This window comes from Littorina saxatilis, linkage group LG1 (assembly GCF_037325665.1).
Source record: "Littorina saxatilis isolate snail1 linkage group LG1, US_GU_Lsax_2.0, whole genome shotgun sequence".
Taxonomy (NCBI): Eukaryota; Metazoa; Mollusca; class Gastropoda; order Littorinimorpha; family Littorinidae; genus Littorina; species Littorina saxatilis.
The window spans coordinates 17,372,456-17,397,318 of NC_090245.1; the positions used below are offsets into that span (position 1 = coordinate 17,372,456).

General features: G+C 43.9%; 1 protein-coding gene across 1 annotated transcript; it reads left to right on the plus strand.

Annotated features, from left to right (window-relative positions):
* Positions 1-1,409: 1,409 nt before the first annotated feature.
* On the plus strand, positions 1,410-23,606 carry LOC138963285 (uncharacterized). The gene is made up of 3 exons (XM_070335353.1): positions 1,410-1,480; positions 14,296-14,548; positions 22,123-23,606. Exons 2-3 carry the CDS (start codon positions 14,369-14,371, stop codon positions 22,498-22,500), a joined length of 558 nt encoding a protein of 185 aa, XP_070191454.1. The 5' UTR covers positions 1,410-1,480; positions 14,296-14,368; the 3' UTR covers positions 22,501-23,606.
* The last annotated feature ends 1,257 nt before the right edge of the window (positions 23,607-24,863 follow it).

Below are 24,863 nucleotides of genomic sequence, written 5' to 3' on the forward strand. Positions count from 1 at the left end.
GATGCTACGAGTATACGGTCTTGCTGCGTTGCGTTGCGTTCAGTTTCATTCTGTGAGTTCGACAGCTACTTGACTAAATATTGTATTTTCGCCTTACGCGACTTGTTTTTTTTTCATTGGAAAACTTGAAATGTAAGTGTTCCCGGCAAACTATAGCTGACATGTGCACCATCTTCTTCTTCTTCTTCCAATAATGTTCAGCGATCAATGAATTGACCATTATTAACATGTTGGCGAAGTGCAAGTGTGTGTCCTTAACAAAGATTAATAAAAAATAAAAAAATAATAAAAATTTAAAAAATTAAAAAAGTTTGGTGGGGCAGGGGGGAGGGCGGTTACTGTGCCTGTATGGCCCTCATTGCCCTCAAGCAGAAGGCATTATAGGAGGGGGCCTCGACAACATCTGATGGGAGGGAGTTCCAGTCGACAGTGGTCCTCGGGAAGAAAGAAAACTTTCTGTAGTCTGTGCGGCACGGGATTATTCCCAACTGTTGGCTGTGGTTGCTGCGACGTCCACTTCGAGGTTGCCGCTTGAGGCCGACGCAGGAGACGCAGGCTTGATCGTTGAGGATCTTGTGGAGCATAGCGAGTCTGGCGCAGCGACGTCGTTGTTGTAGCGTAGGCCACTCGAGTAGCGTCAGCATATCTGTGACACTAGAGGTGTTATGGTAGCGGTTTGTGACAAATCTGGCTGCTCTGCGCTGGACCTTCTCAAGGGTTGTGATGAGCCTGTCGGAGTGTGGGTCCCATACTGTGCAGGCGTACTCAAGAATAGGGCGGACCATTGTCTTGTAGGCCAGCATTTTGGTGAGGCTGGAGCATACCTTCAGGTTTCTTCTCAGGAAGCCCAGCGTCTTGTTGGCCTTGGCACAGATGTTCTCGATGTGCTGGGTGAAGTCTAGTTTAGTGTCTAGAATGACCCCAAGATACTTGGTGGAGGTGACTCTCTCCAACGTCTGGCCGTGGAGGGTGTAGTTGGAGAGAGGGGGAGAATGGCTTCGGGTGAAGGGCAGCACACAGCACTTGTCTGGGTGGAAGGCCATGTCCCATTCTTTTTCCCATTGTTCTAGGCGTTGGAGGTCCTCCTGAAGCTTGGCTGGGTCTTCTGCGCAGGTGATGAACCTGTAGACGGCTGTGTCATCAGCAAAGAGTCTTGAAGGGGAAGATATCTTGGAGGGGAGGTATAATTAACCATAATTAACTAAGTTAGAGAAATTTAGTTCTAATTAATCTTTTCAGAGTGGCTCCTACAAGAATAACAAGCATTTAAATCATCAAGGCCTTTTTTTTAAAAATTGTTTGTGAATTTTTCGTTCATTATCCCCTTTCTGTAAAACACTAGTCTTGGAGGTTGTCATTAGAGACAGTATTTTGTGGTAACATGAGAGCGAAGACGAGGGGAAGTAACTCTCATCGCAAATATATTTGTGTCAACAAAGTGCGAGCCTGGTTGAGGTCGTTCTTGCTGATAAAGGAGCCGGTAAAGTAACTTATAATAGCGCTGAATTCATCTCACATTGTTCAGAATACATTACAAGCAAGCATATTTTTGAAGTGGTGATGATAATACAGTGAGTCATTCGTAGTTTCCATGTGTGTGATTCATCTTGATGCATGCAGACGTCCTGGCACCATGTGCACCCCACCCATACCACAGAGCTGCATGGCTATTTTAAATAAAGACCAAAATAATTCTCTTCGTAAAGTTTTAATATCATTCGCTTTTAACATGTCACAGTTGATCATTCGTAAGAAATCACGGTTGCTTAAGGCAGGAAAGGGTAGGCAAAAGTCGAAGATGCAGATGGTATTTCCCTTGGGAATGACCGGTCCTTGATGTCATGTAGTAGTGCTGATGGGGTCTACGTCGACCAAAAGAGTGGGATTCCCTGTAGGCGGACTTCGTGTTGGGGGATTTTCTGTATACAGGGAATCCCACAGGTGGGAGTTCCTGTAAGCGTTTTGCCGATCTCGCAGAAAGTCATGTGCTGCTTAGCGACATCGGTAGAATTTGATGTTTTTCAATCCTTTTTGGTATTTCGTAAAAAGTTTTAGTATGGTTTGCAATTTTGATTTAAGAAAAGTTTAAATCAATAACTAAATGAGAGAAAACGCAGCTAAAATAAATTACTGGTAATAACGACATACTGCAAACAAATTCAAGAATTCGAACAGATTTTCCTGTGGAACCGCCATTGTGGAAGGGAAAGTAATGCCAAGGCAAAAAAAAAAAATAGGTGTGGTTACGGTAACATAGCCAAATAAAATAGGGCAGGAAGGTAGGCAATCACTTTTTTTTTTAAACTTTTTTTTCCAATGTGTACAAATTAAACCTACTTGACATGGAAATAAGTGTGCGACTCGGGCGCTTTCGTTTTCATTGCGTTTTCTGCACTCGTTTTCTTGTGTGTTCTTTTTTTTTTTTTGACAAATGTAATAAAAAGTTATAGGGTCGGCCCCTAAAAATAGGGTAGGTCGGGTTACCGTAACCACACCTATTTTTTTGGATTCAAATCGGTTTACGGCAGTCACGCGCTTGGCACGAGATCGAGCGGTATCCTACTTCCCTACAGGAACTCCCACTTGTATACAGGGAATCCCCCTACAGGAAGTCCGCCTACAGGGAATCCAACTCTTTTGGTCGTCATAGATCCCATCAGCTTTAGTAGTAGTAGTAGTAGTTTGGGACTGGCGTATATTCGCCTCTAGGCCTCGCGGCCCATAAGTTGTCCCATTCTTTGGTTGCGTACAGTTGGAGTTTCATTTCTTCACTCGTCAAAGTCGACGAATCTTTCTAATAATTGTGTGGACTTGTCCAGGAGATTTTTGAAACTGTTAGTGCTTGGTGCAAATTTGAACGTATCTGGGAGTGGATTCCAGAACAGTGCGACCCTGTTACTGAACATGTTTTTTCTTTTGTTAGTTTTACAGTGCTCTAAAAATATGTTTCTTTGTGAATTTCTTGTGCACTCCAACTTAAGAAGTGAGAAAATACGTCCAGGGTCAACGTCCACCAAGTTGTTACAATTTTTATAAGTGAGACAATGACAAAAGGTGACGTTTTCATGTCAGTATGTCCCAAATGACATCACCAGTACATTTTTCATTCTATCTAATCTGTTTTCGTTCTGTTTTTTCTAATAACATGCGTTAACAATTTATTGCCAACTGGAATGGAAGAGCACAAAAAGTGTAACTTGATATGTAGTTTCTCTAGAGGGAAAAACATCTTCCACTTTCATGTCAGTGTGTCCCATGCAACATACATTTGCCAAACAGCTATGTGTAAGTAGATTATTTGTTAGTGGTATAGAAAATACAGATCAACAATCAAAGTCAGTTTTCACATTCATTTTCTACCTATTTCTTATTTGTTTATTCTTTTGGCAATGGTGAAATGTCAGCAATCGTGTGTCATTCGGGACAGTAGACATGACACCTGACCTTTTGTCACTGTCTCAAGTTTCAATTAGGTCACCTCTAATTGTTTTGCCATTTAGTGAATATAATCATTGAGGTAAGTCAGTCTCTGACTGTATGACATGCTATGGCATTCCCTTAGCAACTTTGTTGCTCTTCGCTGCACTTTCTCAGTGGCAATGGATTGCCTTTTTAGAAAAGGATGCCAAATAACATTTCCGTACTCAAGATGAGGTCTCACCAGGTTTAATAAAAATATCTTTATTCAAATAACAAAAGGTCATTTTAATCAGCCCCAGCATCTGGTTAGTTTTACTGATTATTTTCAGGGCAGGGATGTAGCTCAGTCGGTAGCGCGCTGGATTTGTATCCAGTTGGCCGCTGTCAGCGTGAGTTCGTCCCCACGTTCGGCGAGAGATTTATTTCTCAGAGTCAACTTTGTGTGCAGACTCTCATCGGTGTCCGAACACCCCCGTGTGTACACGCAAGCACAAGACCAAGTGCGCACAAAAAAGATCCTGTAATCCATGTCAGAGTTCGGTGGGTTATAGAAACACGAAAATACCCAGCATGCTTCCTCCGAAAGCGGCGTATGGCTGCCTAAATGGCTGGGTAAAAACGGTCATACACGTAAAAGCCGTGGGAGTTTCAGCCCATGAACGAACAAACAAACTGATTATTTTCTCAATATGAGAGTCAAATATTACACAATATATATGCAAGGAGCCGTATGTATTGTAACGAATGGATCTTGTATTGTATGCCGCTTCAGTGAATATGCACATTTTCCTGAACATATTCACACACAAACATTAGTTAACACATACATGTATTCTTCTTCTTCTGCGTTCGTGGGCTGAAACTCCCACGTACACTCGTGTTTTTGCACAAGTGGAATTTTACCTGAATGACCGTTTTTACGCCGCCATTAAGGCAGCCATACGCCGCTTTCGGAGGAAACATACATGTATTATATATATGCCATATTTTACAGGAAGGAACACACAACACACATGCACACACACACGAACACACACACACACACATGTAGTGCAACACAACAAACTGCAACGCAAACTTCTACACACAAACACACCCATTCATTCCATTCAGCACTATCAATATATATCGTCCTTGTCCGATTGAAACCTCGTAACTCGATTTTTAGCGTTTCGAGAAAAACACAAAAAACGTCATCAAAAAATAACTTTCAATAAAAAAAATCCAATTTTTTTTTTGCACATGATTTAGAAACACAAACAAAGTTCTGTATATAATCAAATAGAATTTCAAGCATGTAAAACGCACATTATTCAACAAAATTGCAAGATACGAGTTTTTCGTTTTAAAACACGACCATTTTTTAAGACTTACAAGGTTTTGTAATGTAGCCATATCATAAAGAATGTTAAAAGTTCACATACATAAAATGGAAAACAATGGCCCCAGAACGTAGTACAAACAAATTTGTTCTTTCCTCATAATCGTTGATTGTGTGTTGATGATACGAACCAATTTATCTTCATTCTTGAGTTAAAGGATCCTTACAGTCTTCTGGTAATCGTTGTTCTTAATCAACAAAAACTAAGTGTGAACTGAAGCTGATAAATTAATAACTTCTTTGTTTGCATAAATGTGTAAAAGTCAAAATAAAAGCCATTTTCTTATAGGCTTAGTAAACAGGATAATTATTGAAAACATCAGATATCTTAGTGCAAACAGACATCGAAAGTTCCTTGAACACCTAGTGGTAATGCAATACCACAACTCATGTGCTTGAAGAGTTTAGCGACCATGAGGTAGGCCGTCGTAATAATGGTGGTATTCAGCTGGAAGAACCCCTTTGAGTTGCTGAAGGTGCTGCCACTTTGTGTCTTTGATTGGCAGCCGTGCTCTGTAGAGCTGGTTGATGACCCCGGGATCACCATGTGCCCTCCTTCTTCTTTGTGGCAAAGGCTGCCACTCATCAGAATAGTGGAGCTTTTAGTGAAGGGTACCGTCAGGCAGGTACTTGAGGCAGCGGATATCAACCACTTGTGGATCCCCAGACGCTGTCCCTGGCCGAATGCTTTGGTAGTATCTGAGATCAGAAAAGTCCTTGAAGAATGTGTGGTCCACCTGGACAACTTTGTAAGGTTGACTTTCTCTTGCAGACGTGATGACTTCAACGTATTCGGCTGGCCAAAATATCTGCCTTCTCCTCAGTTTGTTTTCGATAGCTGAGTGGACAGAGTCGACCTCCATCCAGGTATGACCTTTCTCAAGAAACTTTTGGATGACGACCTTTCCCTGGCGAACTGCGAAGTGAAGAAGTGCGTTTCCCAAGGTCACATTGCGGTTTTGGTACCCACAGCCAAGGTAGTCCACAATGCAAGATGTGAAGTTGTTGCTTTTGACTTCTCCCTCAGACTCATTCCAAAAGTAGCATGCAACCTCTTTGTCACTCAAATTGTACAAAGTGAAGTTGTGGCAGCACAGTTTGGTCTTGAAGTAGTTGGCATTTGCATAGATACGTGGAGCCAACAGGACGACCTGCAGATCCAAGGTGAGAACTTGGACATCACCATTCTCTTCAGCAATCCTCTTGTCCATTTGTTTCTCTTTGCGAGCTTCATCTTTACGTTGAATGTGCACCTGGTACTCATGATCTGGGATGTTTCCGTACTTGTATGCACAGCACACGTTGCATTCATCTTTTTTTGGTTTGTGAATTGCGATGTTCATATCTTTCATTTCCCTGATCAGCATTTGTCTTGACACGCGCTGTTTTCCGTTGTCATCACAATACTGCTGAAACAGTGCGTTCAGTTTGGTTCGTGACTCAATCACAGTTTCAAGATACATCTTCTGTGACTGCTTCCGGCAATAATGTGAAGGCAGTTTGGCCAAGGATTCAAGAAAGTTCCTCGCTGTTTGAACCTTGTCTTCTTTGGCTGCAGCAGTATTGGGGTGCTGTGTCCTTGTTGAAGGGCTCTTGAGCATTCCATGCACTTCGTGAGATGTTGTTACCCAGTTTCGCACTGACCACTCTCCGATGTCCAGTGTATTTTGGAACATGGCTTTGCAAACTTGAATTTTGTCTCCTCGAATACGTAGGTGGTATGTGAGTGTGCCTCTCCGTCTCGTTCCTGGTTTCCCTTGCTGTTTTGTTGGTACAAAATCAACCAAAGATGCCACATACGTCTTCCTTTGCCCCCAGTCCATGTTTGACCAGAACTGCTGAAAGAGAGCTGTTCTATCCTCTTGTATGATTTCCTGGCAATGTCTGTATTTTGATTTGAGACAGAAAGATGAAGTACAAGGTGGTCCTTGCTCACGGCAGCGTTTCTCCTCTGCTTGGTTCTTTCTTGTCACTACATTGGTTTTCGACCCAGTGTAGGCTTTCCCTTCCATTCTTAGTTTCTTTTTTTTCACAGCCTCCCAACTTTCCTTCTTTGAAGTTTTGTTCCTTGGACGTTTAGAACGGTTGCGTTCACAAGCCGGTTCCGGGCTAACATTAGCTGGACATATCGTTGAAGCCTCTGACTCGTTGTCTTCAGAGTGTTCTGTTGAGCTGTCCAAGTCCGACTCGTCAGATGATGGCATCTGGGTAGACACTCAGCGGAATACAATTACCGGTGCCTGATGGACCTGGGACTGGGCTTTCAACGGCGGCAGTATCTTCAAGCATAGGTGACAGACCAAACTGTATCATATCGTCCTCTTCAGCCAATAGACGACACAGCAACTCTGCTGGAAGTGAATCCTCAAGTATGGGCATAGTATCAGTCTCATCTTGACTAACTGACTGTGCAGCGCATAACGGTTGTTGATCTGAGACATCCTCAAAATGAGTGTGTGAGACGTATGGCTCGCAGTGAACATTGCCGCCAACAATCTGACAGTGAATGTCATCACCACCAGTATCAATCACGGCGGTGCAGCTGGCTTCAGCAGTTTCAGAGAGACTGGTAGCGTCAGCAGTCTTAGGCATAACGCTGGGCTCAAGATCATCTGCTTGGTGTGGTGGAGTAGCTCCATCTTCATCCGAGAGTGTCTCCTCGCATAACAAGACATGGTCTTTGGACGTCCGTGGCTGTTGACTGGGCTCTCCATGGTTTGAAGGGCATTTTGGGTTTGTTTTACCACTTTCAGTGTTCCGGGAAAACAATGACTTATTCCCAAGCAAAAGTTAGACCATCAACTGACCCCTACTCAGCCCTGCGGATTTTGCACCAGACACAGAAAACATGACTCCAAATGCGAACAAGTCGAACAGATAAAATTCTCGCCGTGCTTTACAGTTGTTGGGTCAATACATTCCACATGAAACTGTCCATGGCAGTGAACACAGTAAACCCATGAAATGCCATCTGAGTCGATAAGAACTGTGCTGTCTCCTGTGATAAGTTCAGTTTCCAAATCCCATGGTGTAGAACTTTCAGTCAAGCACACACTGCACACCCACCGAAGATCTTCCATCGAAGAGAGTTGGCTTTCAGGTGTGAAGGATCCACTGCCAGCCATGACGAACTGTATTCACACATTAGAACAGAACCTCAGTTCGTGACAGATTGACCGATACACATCTATCTATATATATATATATACGACTTGTGTCTGTGTGTGTGTCTGTTCGCGATGCGCGGCCAAGGTTCTCGATGGATCTGTTTCAAATTTGGTGGCCATATTCAGGTACACCCGGGACACAACCTGGTCGATGAGATATTTCAACACGTGCTCTCAGCGCGCAGCGCTGAACCGATTTTTTTGTTTGTTTGTCTGGGTCCACTACCAGTAACTCTTCCTTATCTTCTCCAGTGTTTTCAGCGTTTACCTCCCTTCCTTCGTATGGCGCGCGGATATTCCCATTCCGTTACTATTTTTAGAAGGTCACTGCACGTTACTATTTTTAGAAGGTCTCCAGTGTTTTGCGCGTTTATCTCCTTTCCTTCGTGCGCCGGCAAAGCCGGCGTACACCCGGCAAAGCCGGGTCCCAGGCGCAGCCTGGTATTCGGCTCTACTTCTTCCCGGCGAAGCCGGTACCCGGCGAAGCGGGTAATCATCTAGTATATTATATACGACTAGTGTCTGTGTGTCTGTGCGCGATGCACGGCCAAAGTTCTCGATGGATCTGCTTCAAATTTGGTGGGCTTATTCAGAGAGACCCCGGACACAATCTGCTCGATGAGAATTTTCAACACGTGCTCTCAGCGCGCAGCGCTGAACCAATTTTGGTTTTTCTCTGGATCCATTTCCAGTAACTCTTCCTTATCTTCTCCAGTGTTTTCAGCGTTTACCTCCCTTCCTTCGTGTGGCGTCAATCCATATTCCCGTTTCTATTTTTAGAAGGTCACTGTCGACAACGCTCAATCCATATTCCCGTTATACTATTTTTAGAAGGTCACTACTCTTCTCCAGTGTTTTGCGCGTTTATCTCCCTTCCTTCGTGCGGTGCGCCGGCAAAGCCGGGTCCCCGGCGCAGCCGGGTATTCGGCTCGACTTCTTCCCGGCGAAGCCGTACCCGGCGAAGCGGGTATTCATCTAGTATTCAAATATATATATATATATATAAAAAATCAGAATTGAAGATAATTATAAAGTAGATTTGTCAGAAAACTAAAGTAATGACGCCTTCTTTGCTGTTCGAATTCCATACACAGTAAGAGAAAAATTAATACTACAACAAAAAATCCATTTCAGCAGTAACCATTGTAGTGATAGGTCATTTCAGTACGAAGTGCTTACGTTAATTTGGGTATTTCTAGCGTTATTAATGATGTGTAAAATGAATTTTACCTAATCTCAAAGTGCAGGGACATCTTACCGCAACCTCGTATCCAGCGGAAATGGTTCAGTTGCCGCCGTCTTTTGATATGAGAAAACTCGTAAGTCGACATACGAGGTTTTCATCGGCCAAAACTGAAAAACACGCGACCAAAAAAACCTCGTAACTCAAGTTACGTGTTATTTTGGTTCGCGGTTTTGACAAATTGGTATACGAGGTATTTTTGCACCCATATTTTACTGACTTCCAACGAACTCAGGCTTTCAGCAGAATAACCAAAAAATCGAGAAAAAATTGCTGATTATTTTGATGTAAAAAAGTCGATTTCGCAAAAAAAATCGAGTTACGAGGTTTTAATCGGACAAGGACGATATGTTCATTGTGTACAGGTGCAGACTTCGTGCAACTAAGAAACATTAAATAGGGGACCTGATTTATCCAAACAGCTCTGACATGACACAACAGAGATCACACCTCATCCTCCATCCTCACTTCACCCTTTGTTAAACTTTGTGTCTCAAAGAAGCATTACTCCCACTGTCCCAGCGCAGGCAGCATAGGTCCATGTAGCTGTGTCATAAGATGGAATTCAAATGATCTGAACAATTTTGTAGCAGACAGTGTGTCCACAGGAAGTAAAGCAGAAGGGGCAAAGTCGACCAAAAGTGGGTGCATTTCCTGTAGGTGCATTTTCTGTCAGCGTTTTTTCTGCATACAGCAAGGGAAAGCACCCCGGGTGTAGTTCCTGTAGGAAAACAGATCACACCAACACACTCAATCTCGTGCCGTAATGGGCTGAATGCAGTTTTACTTTGACTGATAAGACTGCTACGCCGCAATTATTAAAGAAGTAAACTACTTGACAACCAGCAGGAGGTACAAGGGTTTTGAACAGCTGACAGAACAGTGATATGGCGGTGTGCTAGTTGAGTGGTCATATTATTGTGGTGTAAGGTGTTACACCAGGTTCATGGCTAGCATGGCTGCCGCTTGTCATTATTAGGGTTCATTCATCGTGACTAAAGTAAAAGCGCCATCTTTTTTGCACTTTGGATTCAATGTATATGTCGGAACGTTTCTAGATCAACAAACTTCTGGTGAAAACGTTCTTTTTGAACGTGGAATGAAGTGTCACGAGATCCGAGGAAACCACCCGGGTGCATTCCCTACATGTATATATATGTGGGCGTCTTCAATCTTGGCACGGAGAGTGTGACATTTTGTAATTTAAAGTTGGATTGTCACAAAAATTGGCATAGTAGTCCGTTCTTAATTAAACTGAAACACATACTTTTCAAGAGAAAAAAGCAATATTTTTGATGGTTAAAAGTCCGTTAAATCTCATTTTTAAGCCGATTTTTGTGAAATTTGGTTAGTAGGTCTGTTGTTTCTAACTGAATATCATAACATACTTTTCAAGACAAAAACCAAAGTTTTGGCAGTTTGAAAAACCGTTAAACCCCATTTTTTCACCGATCTTAGTGAAATTTTGTAGGTAGATCTGTTGTCCCTAACTAAATTTCAATTCAAACTTTTGATGAAGAAAAGTAAACTTTTGTCCGTTAAAAACAGTTAAGGTTTGATATTTTTCTTTGATTTTGACGATGTTTGTTTGATAGGACCACAAACCCTGACTGAATTTAGATATACACCTTTTAACCTTTGCCGTGCTTCCTGGGTTCACCTGTACCCAGAGACACACTAAAATCATTGTAACTCTGGAACCATTAAAGGTATCGTTTTGAAATTTTAAGTATCTCTCACACACCTAATTTGCTCTCTGTCTGCAAATTTTTAGTGTGTACATGACAAAACATTAAATTAATTGATTATCTTAATTAACATAAACACTACCGATTGCGCGGGTTCACGCAAACCCATACTTTTAAAGAGTAGTAGTGATTGTAACTATCCCTCTGCCGACGGCGCGGGTTCTGCTACACCCATAATTACCAAAGCGGCGGAACAGTGTCTGTCTGCCTGTTTGTCTCCAAGAGACTGTCTGTCTCTCTGTCCGTATCTCTCTGTCTGTATGTCTGTTGTCAGTTGCTCTGTCTGTCTGTCTATCTGTCTATCCGTCTGTCTATCTGACTGTCTGTCTCTCTCTCTCTGTCTCTCTCTCTGTCTGTCTCTCTCTATCTGTCTCTCTCTCTGTGTCTCTCTCTGTCTCTCTCTCTCTCTGTCTCTCTGTCTCTCTCTCTCTCTCTGTCTCTCTCTCTTAGTCTCTCTCTCTGTCTCTTTCTTAGTCTCTCTTTCTTAGTCTCTCTCTCTCTTTCTTAGTCTCTCTCTCTCTTTCTTAGTCTCTCTCTCTCTTTCTTAGTCTCTCTCTCTCTCTCTTAGTCTCTCTCTCTCTTTCTTAGTCTCTCTCTTTCTTAGTCTCTCTCTCTCTTTCTTAGTCTCTCTCTCTCTCTCTTTCTTAGTCTCTCTCTCTTTCTTAGTCTCTCTCTCTCTCTTTCTTAGTCCCTCTTTCTCTTTCTTAGTCTCTCTCTCTCTCTTTCTTAGTCTCTCTCTCTCTCTCTCTTTCTTAGTCTCTCTCTCTTTCTTAGTCTCTCTCTCTCTCTTTCTTTGTCTCTCTCTCTCTCTTAGTCTCTCTCTCTCTCTTTCTTAGTCTCTCTCTCTCTTTCTTAGTCTCTCTCTCTCTCTCTCTCTTTCTTAGTCTCTCTCTTTGTCTCTCTCTCTCTCTTTCTTAGTCTCTCTCTCTTTCTTAGTCTCTCTCTCTCTTTCTTAGTCTCTCTCTCTCTTTCTTAGTCTCTCTCTCTCTCTTAGTCTTTGTCTCTCTCTCTCTCTTTCTTAGTCTCTCTCTCTCTCTTTCTTAGTCTCTCTCTCTCTTTCTTAGTCTCTCTCTCTCTCTTTCTTAGTCTCTCTCTCTCTCTCTTTCTTAGTCTTTCAGTCTCTCTCAGTCTCTCCCTCCCCCTCTCCCTCCCCCTTTTCCTCCCCTGCAAGAAGTCGGTGAAGGGAGAAACTCGATGCACCCACTGAAGTAGCGCTGTGGGTTTCCCTGAACCCACCCCGTCGTTAGAGAAATAAACGGTAAAAACCCTCTTTCAAATGTATGGGTTCAGACAAACCCGCATCGTCGGGCGTGTGTAGTCAAAAGCGGCATCCGGCAAAGGTTGAGAAGAAAAACAAACTTTTTGTCAGTTAAAATCCGTTATATCTCATTTCTGCACCGATTATGGTCATCAGACGTTGAGGTTAAGCAGACTGATATTTATAGCCTACTCCAACAGGATCAAGCCTGGTACAGGTTCACAGGCCATGATACCTGAGTGTACCGGCTGAATAACAGTGTACGGGCCGAACAGAAATATGTACGGATGACGTCACGACGAAATTACGTATTGTAATGACGTTCAGCGTTCCATTTCGTCATTTTGAAGAATAAATTGCATTTAATTTGCTTGTCAAAACCAGTAGCCATTGGTGTGTACATCTATTTTGAGTTTTGAACAAAATTCAAACAAGCCTTGCAGCATTTCGATTATATATTTTTTTTTATTGATTTTACTGAATTTTAAATCGATTTTGCCATTCAAAATTCACTGTTTGGAGAGTAACATGCTTGTGGTGTGTTCTCAGGAGTGTTTTTTCCAAAGTCAAATGTCTCTTGAATCTTTGGGGTATGGCAACATAATGATTTCATAAGAGACATCCATAGTGTGATTGACTTGCTAATCACAGCACAAAGAAGCCAGTGAAAATGTGAGTTCTTGAGACTATGTGTTATTGAATATGTTAGTGTATGTGCTTTGCTGGCCTTAGATGATTCTACTCTCATATTTTCTTGAAAAATGGATGTACGCGACCGACTTTTTACCGTGCCTGTTTAGGCGAAATGCCTTGTCATTTATCAACTTTGCTTAGCATCATTTAACTTTCATCCTTTGTGGTATTTTCAACACCTGTATCGCATTTGAAAACTGTGTAAATTTTAAAAAACGATCACTTCAAAGTTGCGTGTTGACCGATGTCACACATTTCGTCGCCATTTTGACTCGCTCATCGGATTACAAAAATATATTATAAATTCACAAGAACAGATTTTTGTAATATTGAGCGTTCATTTTATTAGTAAAATGCCTCAGAAGGCAAATGAATAACATTTGGTTCTGTCATATTTGCAGCAATGTGTCCAAACACATCCCCAAAGTTGTACACCTATCAATTTTTGGTCTGTGCTCAGTCTCAGAGACGCCCACATATATATATATATATAGATATATAAATATATCCAGGGTTTCATGTACTAGTGCGCCTTGCGCCATTGGCGCATAACATTTCAAAATGTCCCATTGGAATTCCCTTCAGTGCGTCAAAGGGCGCACTGAGATTACGTACCACTGCGCCATCCCCGTGGACACTTTTCACGGGAGTACAGTGTTCGGAAAGACCCAAGCAAAAACGGGCGCCAAGCCGAGCAACTTGCGAGTTTGTGAAACGCACTGTGATTGGCTTTTAAAATTTAATTCATTAGTATTCAACCAATCCTACTAACTGTGCGGGACCGATTTGTGCTTGCGCGTTTACCTCTGTGGAAACTGTCAACACAAGCGATATCGATCGAAACATAGACCCACGTAAAAAAGAATGTCCCATCAGAATTTGGTTGAGGGGGACAAATGTCCCATTGTCTTTTTCTTCCAGGTTAAACCCTGTATATCTATATATATGTCAGGGTCTAAGACAAACAGTCTTCAATTTTTGACAGCCAGGACATGTACCTCCTTTAGACTTAGACTGTTAAATGATGCTAGCAGCAGATATGAAGGTTTTATCTCCGTTTATGCTAAGAAAATCACATCCTAAAAATAACACATGGTATTGCCTCTTACGTGACAGTCAATTTGTTTATCACTCACCACACAGAACAATTAACATCAGGTGTATGTAACTGTCATGCTTGGAAATTGCAACACAGTACCTGGTATTATTCTCTTCTCAGCAAAGTTAGCATTTTGACAGTGGGTCTGTATTGCAAATTCCTTACCTGTGCATATGTCTGTTTGTGTTGGGTGTGTGTGTGTGTGAGAGGGTGTGGGTGCATGCTTTGTCTGTTCTGTCCTCTTATCTGTCTGTCTGATTCCTTTTTTTTTCGGTCTTTTTTTCAGATTGAATCAACAACGAGAATCTTGAACTGCCAACTGAGCCATAATCTTTGCAAGGACTCCACAAGACAACACAATGCCAAGAAAGCTGTCCACGTCGCTTTCAGACCTTGTTCTGGCATTGTCAGTGGTGCACTTTGTCTACTGTGTGTTCTGGGAGAACTTCTTTGCTGCCTTTGGTCTGTCCATTCAGGGCATGGCGGCGGGAGTTGGGGTTTATCGCTTTGCTTTGTCACACCCTGACTCTTCTGTTACAGTAAGTGTGTGTGTGTGTGTGTGTGTGTGTGTGTGTGTGCATGTGTGCCTGCGTGCGTGCGTGCGTGCGTGCGTGCGTGTGTGTGTGTTCTTTTAGGAGAGATGGAGAGAGAGTTGTTTGTGTTTGTGTGTCAATAATAAGAGAGAGAAATAGTTGGAACAGAGAGAGTGTGTGTTTGTACTGGAGACCTGTGTATGTATATGTGTGGGGGTGGGGTGGGGTGGGGGATAGAGTGTGTGAGTGAAGGGGGTATCAAAAGAGAAATAGTTGGACAGAGAGTGTGTGTGTTTACGAGATGTCAAAAGTATGTAGCCTACACATGAAGGAGTTTAGCTAGAGCTGTGAAATTTGGCAGAAATGTGCAGCTGCCTTATAGAAGTTAACACACAAAATGTCATTTGTGTAGTAATAATGATGATAATAATACGAGAATTTATAAGGCGCACATATCTCACCACAAGGCGACTCAAGGCGCACAATCAATCAATCAATCAATACGAGGCTTATATAGCGTGTATTCCGTGGGTACAGTTCTAAGCGCAGGGATTTATTTTTTTATATTTTTATTTTATGCAATTTATATCGCGCACATATTCAAGGCGCAGGGATTTATTTATGCCGTGTGAGATGGAATTTTTTTTTACACAATACATCACGCATTCACATCGGCCAGCAGATCGCAGCCATTTCTGCGCATATCCTACTTTTCACGGCCTATTATTCCAAGTCACACGGGTATTTTGGTGGACATTTTTATCTAGGCCTATACAATTTTGCCAGGAAAGACCCTTTTGTCAATCGTGAGATCTTTAACGTGCACACCCCAATGTAGTGTACACGAAGGGACCTCGGTTTTTCATCTCATCCGAAAGACTAGCACTTGAACCCACCACCTAGATTAGGAAAGGGGGGAGAAAATTGCTAACGCCCTGACCCAGGGTCGAACTCGCAACCTCTCGCTTCCGAGCGCAAGTGCGTTACCACTCGGCCACCCAGCTACAATATATAGCGCGAACAACAATGAACTGTGCTCTCCGCGCTTTACATATTAATGTCTGCCGTGTGAGATGGAATTTTTTACACAATATATCACGCATTCACATCGGCTTAGTAGTCTTAATAATCAGTAGTCAAAGTGGCGTACCTGCAACTGCCAGGAAAAACAACAACGAAAAAATGCAGTGCCAAGTGGGACAATATTTCCAGGAAAAAGGCTTCAAGTACCAAACATTCATGAGGACGTTGGGAAGGTTCATGGGGAGAATTAAGGTGCCATCCTAGGCTATGGACTTCAAAGCCACATTTCTCAATTGTTTACTTGGCAAAAGCTGAATTACTTGCAGGCTTTGAGTTGAACAATGCATGTGTCTGGTCAGCTTTCCATGGCGTTTAGAAATGATGCTGTCTCAAAACCACCACGAAAACATAACTGTGTATATGCTATTTTCAGATTTACAGCTAACTATTCCATAGTCTGGAGCTTTAATGAATGGAATGGATTAGATAATTTTAGTTCTTGTTACTGAATTGAAAACTATCAAACCATTGGTTTTACTATGACAGTTGTGTTTTATTTTCCATTTCGATGGAAAACAAATGTATTTTGTACATATTTCACATGAATCTGAAAATGTGAACTACCATTAATATTTCTAGGTTCACTTGTGTGAAATGGTGACCGGTTCCAAAACTAATTTAGCACAAGAGAGCTTTTGAGAAAATTGTACATCAAATTAGACATACTTTTTGTGATTAGCCAATAAGATATTCATTAAATTACATATCTTACCCAACTCACATATAGCAATTAACCCTAGTTCAGTGCTGGTAACGCTGTACGCGTCCCCTTGGTAACAAGGAAGGCGCCTCTAAAAAAAGAGTGACATGAGACCCGTAAGGGTGTCTAAGCCAGCCCGGAAACGAGACTGCCTTCCGTATGCGCGCGCATACACCGCCATATGCAATTCATTCCAAAGCTCAGCGCCAGTGAGACTGGTCGCATTTGATGTACGCTCCGGCTGTTTCAGCCGTTTTGACTTAGTCTTTTGACTTTGTTGTTCCTCTTGGTATCTTCTTGCATCTGGACTTCTCTACTGCTGTTGGGGTGAGGTCGTTCTTGTTTATTCTTGATTTTGGCAGCGTTGTTGGCCGCTTTTTGGACTTGCAAAATTTTTTTTCAAAAATTTTTCGTGAGTCTTTGTTGTGTCATGGCCGACAATGCCAAGAAGAGGTGTACGCCTAAAAGGTAGCTGCTGCGCCCACTTCTTCTAAAGAATCTTCTAGGAAGACTAAACAATCCGTTTCTGGTGAAGATACTCTTGCAAAAAATCTTTTGATGTGTTTGTTGATTTGCCCGCTAAGCCGGTAGACAAGACAGCGGCCATTTTGTCGGCTAAGCCGGTTGACAAGACCGCTCACGTGAATAAACCTGCTAAGGGGGATTCTCCCCCTGTGGTGCCGGGGTTGGCATCCGCTGATGTTGCTGCTTTGTTGTTATCTCTTAGTTCGCAGGTGTCTACTTTAGCGGCCGAGATTACTTCGACGAGAGCGGAGCTTCGTTCTCTTCCCTCGGGTGTGGCTGGCGTCTCTTCGCTTGCCAGCGTTCGCTCGTCTCCTGCCACTACAGTCACGAGAGCGGAGGTGCATGCCTCTCAGGATGAGGAGATTGTGCCGTGTCCGCTTTTGGGTTCGCATTCCGGCGTTCCGTCTCGTACACAAGGTATGTCTGCTGAGTTAGTAACCGGGTTCTCCGGCCAAAACTCGGCACGTGGTCAGGAGCGAGTAGCCTCAGGCGCATGGCGGCCGGGCGAAAGTTCTTATCTCTCGGCTGACTCAACCCGCTTTGGCGGCCTTTCAGTGGGGAGTAAGAGCCCTGGTACACGTAAGGAAGTTCCACTGCACTCTGCTCAGTCTGGGGACGGGGGCGAGTGTGTGTGGCTTCCGACCCCGCCCTCTGGGCGGGGGGTAGACAGTAAAGCTGGTTCTCTGCTAGACAATGGTGTCAGTACGGGAGTCAGCTTTCGGATTGCATGGTAGTGCAAGACGACTGGTTTACTGTGTGCAAAGCTAGGTGGTGCTTGGATCGACCAGGAGTGTCTTTTTGGGTGTCACCTTCCTGATTGCGATTGCGAGCATGAAGGAGAGGTTAACGAGGGTGCGTCCACGGTGGTGGACGACTCCCAGCTTACTTGCCGTTCAAGTTGTCCAGCGCAGTGACGTGGGCAGCGGAAAACGGCATTTAGGCACTGTGTGCGAAACTAGGTGGTGCTTGGATCGACCAGGAGTGTCTTTCTGGGTGTCACCTTCCTGATTGCGATTGCGAGCATGAAGGAGAGGTTAACGAGGGGGCGTCCACGGTGGTGGACGACTCCCAGCTTACTTGCCGTTCAAGTTGTCCAGCGCAGTGACGTGGGCAGCGGAAAACGGCATTTAGGTATTGTGGAAGTTGGTGATTCTGGGATCGACCGCGAACGGCTTGGCCGGGAGCGTCTTTCCGGGGGTCACCTTCCTGATTGCCATTGCGAGCATGAAGGAAAGGATAACGAGTGCGTCCACGGGGATGGACGACACCCAGCTTAACTTGCCGTTCAAGTTGTCCAGCGCAGTGACGTGGTCGGCGGAAAACGGCATTTAAGTTTTGACCGGAAGGGGTGGTTGAGAACAAAGGGGTAACTTACTCTACCTCTATCTGGTTCCGACTTCTGGAAGTTCGGAGGAACAGGATGTTCTCTTCAGCTTCCTGGATTTGTTGTCCATTGCCCTGGAGTTGGCAATTGGCCGCGTGTAGCCGGGTTCTCCGGTGAAAGTGGTGTACGTTCGCAGGAGGAATGTGGCACGCATTTTCGTGGCTGGGCAACGTAAGCTTCCGCCCTGGGGGCAGGAGGTTGTTGGTCTGAGTGATTCTTGGATTGACCATGCAAGTCTCTCTGGGGGTCACCTTCCTAACTTTGTAACCAAGTAGGAAGGAGAGGATTGTGAGGGTGTGTCCACGGTGGTGGGTGACACCCAGCTTAACTTGCCGTTTAAGTTGTCCAGCGCAGTGGCCTGGTCAGTGGAAAACGGCATTTAGGTTTTGACAGGAACGGGGGGCAGGTAGCGAACGGAGGGCTGGTTCTTTGTTGGACAGTTAAGTCAAACAGGGAGTCAGCTTCCGGATTGCACGGTTGTGCTTGACGGCTGTTCAGATGAAGGTGCTTACGCATTACTGAAGAGCCCTGATTTTAGGTTCCGTTTCATGTTAGCAAGTGCAGTGGTGCTCGCAGCTGAAATGGTTTGAGGACTACGGGATCGTCCGGTGTGTTTTTATGCTACCTGTGGGTTCTGATGTTTACTAATCCACGGCCGGTTCGCTTCCGCTTTTGTGGCTGTGGCTTCCGGTACAGGATGGGATAGCCTTCTACCGTTAACACTGGGGTGTTGGTAGTCGGCACCTTTCAGCCTTTGGCTGTCGGTTCCGTCGCTGCGGTTCCTTTGCTGTTATTCAGGCTGTGTCCACTTCCTTTTCCAGTTTTCCCGCTGGAAGGAGACAGGTGGATGGAGTTTTGGTCATGGAGTTCCGGTGTTGAATTTTTTCAAAACTTTTCCGATTTTTGGCAAGTATTGCCTTATCGGGATTGGTGACTGGTTCTCATCATTTCGATGATTGTTATGATGCTTTTGAACGAGGGGAGGCTTATACTTCAGCTGTGTCGCTGTTCGCGGCATTTTGAGGTTGATTTGAGCCTTCTGAGGAGAATCTTTGAGTGTTAAGTTCTTAGATCCTCTGGCGGGGTTTTTTGTACTTGTGGAGTTTTCACAAGCGAGTCTTCTTTGTCACCACTACCTGTGTAGACAACGTTCGACTTTATACCTGCGGCGGCGTTGCTTTAGCTTGTGTCTTACGCTTAAGAGCGTGTCACTCGCGGAGCGCTTTCTGTAGGCTTCGGTTAACTCCAAACTTAAGAACTTAGGTTCTCTGTTTTTGTTCTACGGAACCGCCCTCGGGTTTGGCTAAAATCCATCTGGATTTGGATAGCTAGGAGAAAGTGTCTGTAAGATCAAGATCTCCTAGCTCGGGGAGTTTGTGGCTTCGGGTTTTTATGATGGGCTCGTTTGAACAAAACGCGCTTTTACTCTCGCCTGGGTGGTTACGTTCTAACTGGATATCTTTGTGGTCTGACAGGACGCAGATACAAAGGAGTTAACTTTGCCGGTTTTTTACCTGAGGGTAAGCCTCTGCCTTTAAAGTTTTGTTCTTTTGGCTAGGCTTTAATCTCTTTCTTGTTTGAAAGGTCTCTTTTTGAGACCCCTTCTATGCACGCGGGCTTTTATCTATCTAAGAGACGCTCACGGTAAAAGGGAAGCGCAAGGCAGGCCTTGGCTGTCGTTTGTTTCCAAACGAAAAGCTTCAGGCTGGCTGTTATCTACTTTAGCTTTTGGCTCTATACCCTCGCTTTCACAGGATCTTTCTCATAGATCGTTTTGGCGACCTGTTGGTCGCACAGTACGGGTCTTTGCTATCTTGGTTCCAGACCTCTTAAGGCTGGCAAGAAGGCGTCTTTGCTTTCTCACATTCCAGTTACACGGATGTCTTCTGTAAGGATATTCTTGGGATACTTAGGGGCTTCCGCCTCAACTCTGGATTTGATTCAGAGTCTTTATAGGGGTTTTGGGCGTGTTTGTTCGCTTGTCACTTAGACTGGCTTGGTTCGAAGCGCTTATTTCTTACGGAATGAACTCCTCTTCTCTACGTGTAATGAGGTGGCGATCCACCTATTCTGGGTTTCCGTTTTTCTTTCATGTCTTATTTTTAAGACTTTATGTAATTTCTGTCACTTTGGTACGGCTTGGTGCAGCGTTGCTTTAACCCGTTTCAAGGCTAGCCTGGCGGATCTACACGGAAAACGGCCAAGCTTACTCTAGTAGCTTCTGTGAGAAGTGGGAGTAAGCATACTTTCTGGCTATTTTGAATATGGACATCTTTTCAAGAAAGACTGATCTATGGCTTTTGGGTTCCTTCGAAATTTTCTGGCATTTAAGCAAAAATGGAAAACAAGCTTCGAGTTGCATTTTCAATTCATGAAGCAAGGGTGTGGCTCCTTTAGAGTCACGTTTAGTCAATTAAAACTTTTCGGGTTTCGAAGTTTTTTCCGACTTGCACGGATCTTGTTAGATCATTGAATCAAAGGTTACTTGCCTTATCTTTCATCTCCATCGTGATTCTACCTTGGCTTTTATGCGGAAAACGGGGAAAACCAGCTTCCAATTGTATTTTCAATTCAGGAAGCAAGATTTTGGCTCCTTTAGAGTCAGGTTTGGCTCTTTTAATATTTCGATTTTCGAAAAATTTTCTGACTTTCACGGACCTTGTTAGATCGTTGATTTAAAGGCCATTTGCCTTATCTTTCGTCTCCGTCTTGATTTAACCTTGAACGGTTGGAAATGACGTTAAACACTGTTTTAGGGTGGGTACAGGTCTATCTACTCTGGTAGGGGTATGACTTTTTGAAGTCAACCTTACCTAGATGGACTGCTACACTGGACTCTTGCTCCTGGGGAGCTTGATGTGGTTATTTGTCCCGTGAGGACTCTCAGAAGGTACCTGTCACGGACTCGGCATTGGGTCAGAAAATCTGAAGCTTTTATGATATCACTTAGCACAGCAAGGTGTAAGGATATTGCGAAAGTTTATTTAACCAAGTGAGTCTCCACTTTGATCAGACAGGTGCTTACCTGGTGATTAACACAGTCTGGAGATGTTAGGGCAGTTTTGCCTCTCACCGTATGAGGCAAGGCCTTGGGCCTCCTCTTTGACAGTCCTCTGGTCGGGCCGTTTGGCTGAAGTACTGGAGTCGGCTTACGGGCGGTCTGAGGAGGTTTTTATTAACCTCTCCCTCAGAGACGTCTTGGGACAGGACGGCAGTTCCGCGTTACCGGTTATGGTAGCCTTGGAACAGGTTCTAATTTCATGATTTCTCTATATACCCGCCACCTATAGTAGCAATCTGCTATATGTGAGTTGGGTAAGATATGTAATTTAATCAAAAATTTTAGTAATAAATTTTCATTTGATTAATATACTTACCCAACTCACATCGTTTATTCCCTCCCGCCTCCCCGCTGTGGTGGGTGTTTGGGTCTAAAAAAGGAGTGAGTTGGGCTTCGCTTTAGAATGAATTGCATATGGCGGTGTATGCGCGCGCATACGGAAGGCAGTCTCGTTTCCGGGCTGGCTTAGACACCCTTACGGGTCTCATGTCACTCTTTTTTTAGAGGCGCCTTCCTTGTTACCAAGGGGACGCGTACAGCGTTACCAGCACTGAACTAGGGTTAATTGCTATATGTGAGTTGGGTAAGTATTCATCAAATGAAAATTTATTACTAAAATTTTTGATTTTATGAAACCACCTGTTAAAATACTATTTTCTGTGGGTCTTTCTTGTCCTTAAAAACTTGCCCTTTCAGAAGCTGCTCAGAGAAGAAAGGATGTTCTTATTTTGTGTGAATGGGCCCCTTAGCTTCAAGGAGGAAGCATTGTATTTACTTGCTTTGCTTTTCAAAGAATTTATCGAGTTTATTTATCTTTTGATTTTCAGAATGCTCATACCACCTTCTCATGGCTGGCTCAAGTGGCAGGCGTTCCACTGCTGGGCGTGTCCTTTGCTCACAACACCATCCCCATCATGGTCAACCTCAACTTTCTCTTCGTCGTGTGTGCTGTGGTGGCATCCCGCTTCGTAGATGCTGGACTGGCGAAGCTGCTGACCGAGGCGGCCAGTGGTTTTGGTATGCTGACCATTCTCGTGGTGTGCCTGCGCTTTTTCAACCTGTACGGCTTGCTTGGTGCTGCCTCCTACATCGCCTCAGGGCTGGTAATTGGCTCAGAAGGTTACTTGCATGGAATTCCGAGAGTGGACATTCTGCATTATGTCTTAGCCATCGGGAACATCTTCTTCAGAATGGCCCTTGTGTAGATCTATGGCTTGCTTGGTGCTGCCACCTACATCGCCTCAGGGCTGGTGATTGGCTCGGTAGGTAACTTGCATGGAATTCCGAGAGTGGACGTTCTGCATTATGTCTTAGCCGTCGGGGAATGTCTTCTTCAGAATGGCCCTTGTGTAGATCTTTGGGCCTCCCTGTTGTTGTTGTACTTACCGGTAATCATTTTGTTGATAATGCTAGATGTGAATGATTCCTTGATGTAGATATCATTGGTGTATTCTTGGTAGCGTTCTACTTAAAGTTCTAGGAAGTATTGTACAACTCAGCTGATAAAGTGTACATGTTTTATTTTGCTTTTAATGTGGGTAACATCAAAACTTTATGTGTACATCTTTGTCAAGTCAAAGTACAAAACAATGCAATTATTTTTACTTCAAACTCTTCATTTCTTTGCTTCACTATTTTTGATAAGAACAGACATGTGTAGAATAGACAGTAAGAAGATTTTTTTTTTTTTTTTTTTTTCCATTACTTTATTGTCCCATCGCTGGGAAATTCAGGTCGCTTCCTCCCAGTGGAAAGCTAGCAGCAACGGAGTCGCGCTACCCAGGTGTCTGCGTGTTTAGGTGTATTCAGCCACCTGCACTTATGGCAGAATGACCAAGGTCTTTTACGTGCCATTGTGATGACACGGGGGTGGGACATGGCTTCCGTCTCTGGGTCTGCACATAAAGTTGACCCGTGTCCGTCCCGGCCCGAATTCGAACCTGCGACCTTTCGATCACAAGTCCAGTGCTCTACCAACTGAGCTACCGGACTCAGTTTAAGCTTTCATTTATACAACCAATACCAAGATTTAAAAGATCAGAGTGGAAAACTTGTTTCTCTGTGTTTTGCAATAGATGCTTGCCAAAGTGATCATAGTTGTTGTACATTTGCAGAAAATCAATTTGCCATGTTTTAATTCTGTTCCTTTTGTATATTTGAAGTTTTTCATTTTATTATCTTTCTCCATTGATTATGTGGATGCCTGTCATTTCTCATTTACGACACTGCTGCATATATATATACTCATCCATTTAAAATGCATAACCAAAGATTTAATAGGAATGTTCCCAACTTTGATTTTTTTACTTTTTATTAAATTACATATTACTTCCCCAAATCTCATAAATAGCAATTTACTTCCGTTAAGTGCTTAAACGTTGAACACGCTTCCCTGGTAACACAAGGGAAGCCACTCCCCTAAAGAAAAATCACATAAACAGTCACTAGACCACGTGATACCTCAGGGTAGGCTCCCCTTATCGCCACGTGACACGCGGCCGCCATCTTCAATTCACTTCTCTTCCAACGCCTGAGCTGCTCAGACGTGTTGGTTCACGCTCCGGCCTTTTGTGGCCGTTTCAGCTTTTTTGAAGCTGAGTTTTTCCCTGGTTTTCTCTACGTTCGGGTGAGACCTTTCTATTCGTATTGTGGCTAGCGTTTTCTGTTGTAGAAATTGTTTGTTACAACTTTTTCGGTCAACATGTCTGACAAAGAACATAAGAAACGTGCGTCTGCATCAACGAGTTCAGATTCTTCTTCAAAGCGGTCAGCTAAGAAAACGAAAGCCAATCCTACTGTTCATGTCACGGACCCTATCAATGATACTTCATTTAGTGTTGTTATTGATCCTCCTGCTGAGTCTCTTGTTGATTCTGCCGCTCCTGTACTTAGCATTGAACCGGCAGACAAAGCTCCGTTAGACAAGGAGCAAATGATGGAGATTTTTCATTCCTTTGCTGGTCAGCTTAAAGACATTTTTGCTGAGGAAAGGAGAGCGGCTAGTCGTGTTACGTCCATTCTTCCTTCTAGAGTTGGTGGTGTGCAATCTTTGGCTAAATTGCGTACACCTTCAGCTACCGTTACGTCGGCCGACGTCTCGGTTGAGTCTCCAGCTTCCGGTCGGTACGAGTGGCCATGCTCGTATCCGGAACTGGCTTCAGGTGTCCCTCACCTTCAAGGTATGTCTGGTCAGGCACAGGAAGTCAGCTGTCGTTCCGCGACAGTGGGTGACAATCGTGTCTTACAAGAGCGTCCAATAGCGGGTACACCTTCCTTTCTTGCGGACGTTTCTTGTGCCACCCCACTGGGGGTGCGTCGCGAGCGTATTCTACATAACGCTTCGTCGATAGCACAGGCATCTTCCGGTCCGCGTGCGGAACCGGAAGAGGACATTGGCCAGATGTCTCGAGAGGCGGTCACTTCCGGTGATCGACCTCGCTCGGTTCCGGTTACCGCTGCCAGTAATACTGAGTGTACTGAACGCGGTTTCTTACCGGAAGGAAGCGCTTTTGCGCAAGACTCTTCGTCTGTTTACGGAAGTACTAATTCCGAACAGGATGAGGAAGTT

Excerpts from the sequence above, each read along its gene's own strand:
- LOC138963285 (XM_070335353.1), top strand. The coding sequence starts at position 14,369 with ATGCCAAGAAAGCTGTCCACGTCGCTTTCAGACCTTGTTCTGGCATTG. Across the intron at positions 14,549-22,122 it reads ACCCTGACTCTTCTGTTACA|AATGCTCATACCACCTTCTC; the intron begins GTAAGTGTGTGT and ends TTTGATTTTCAG.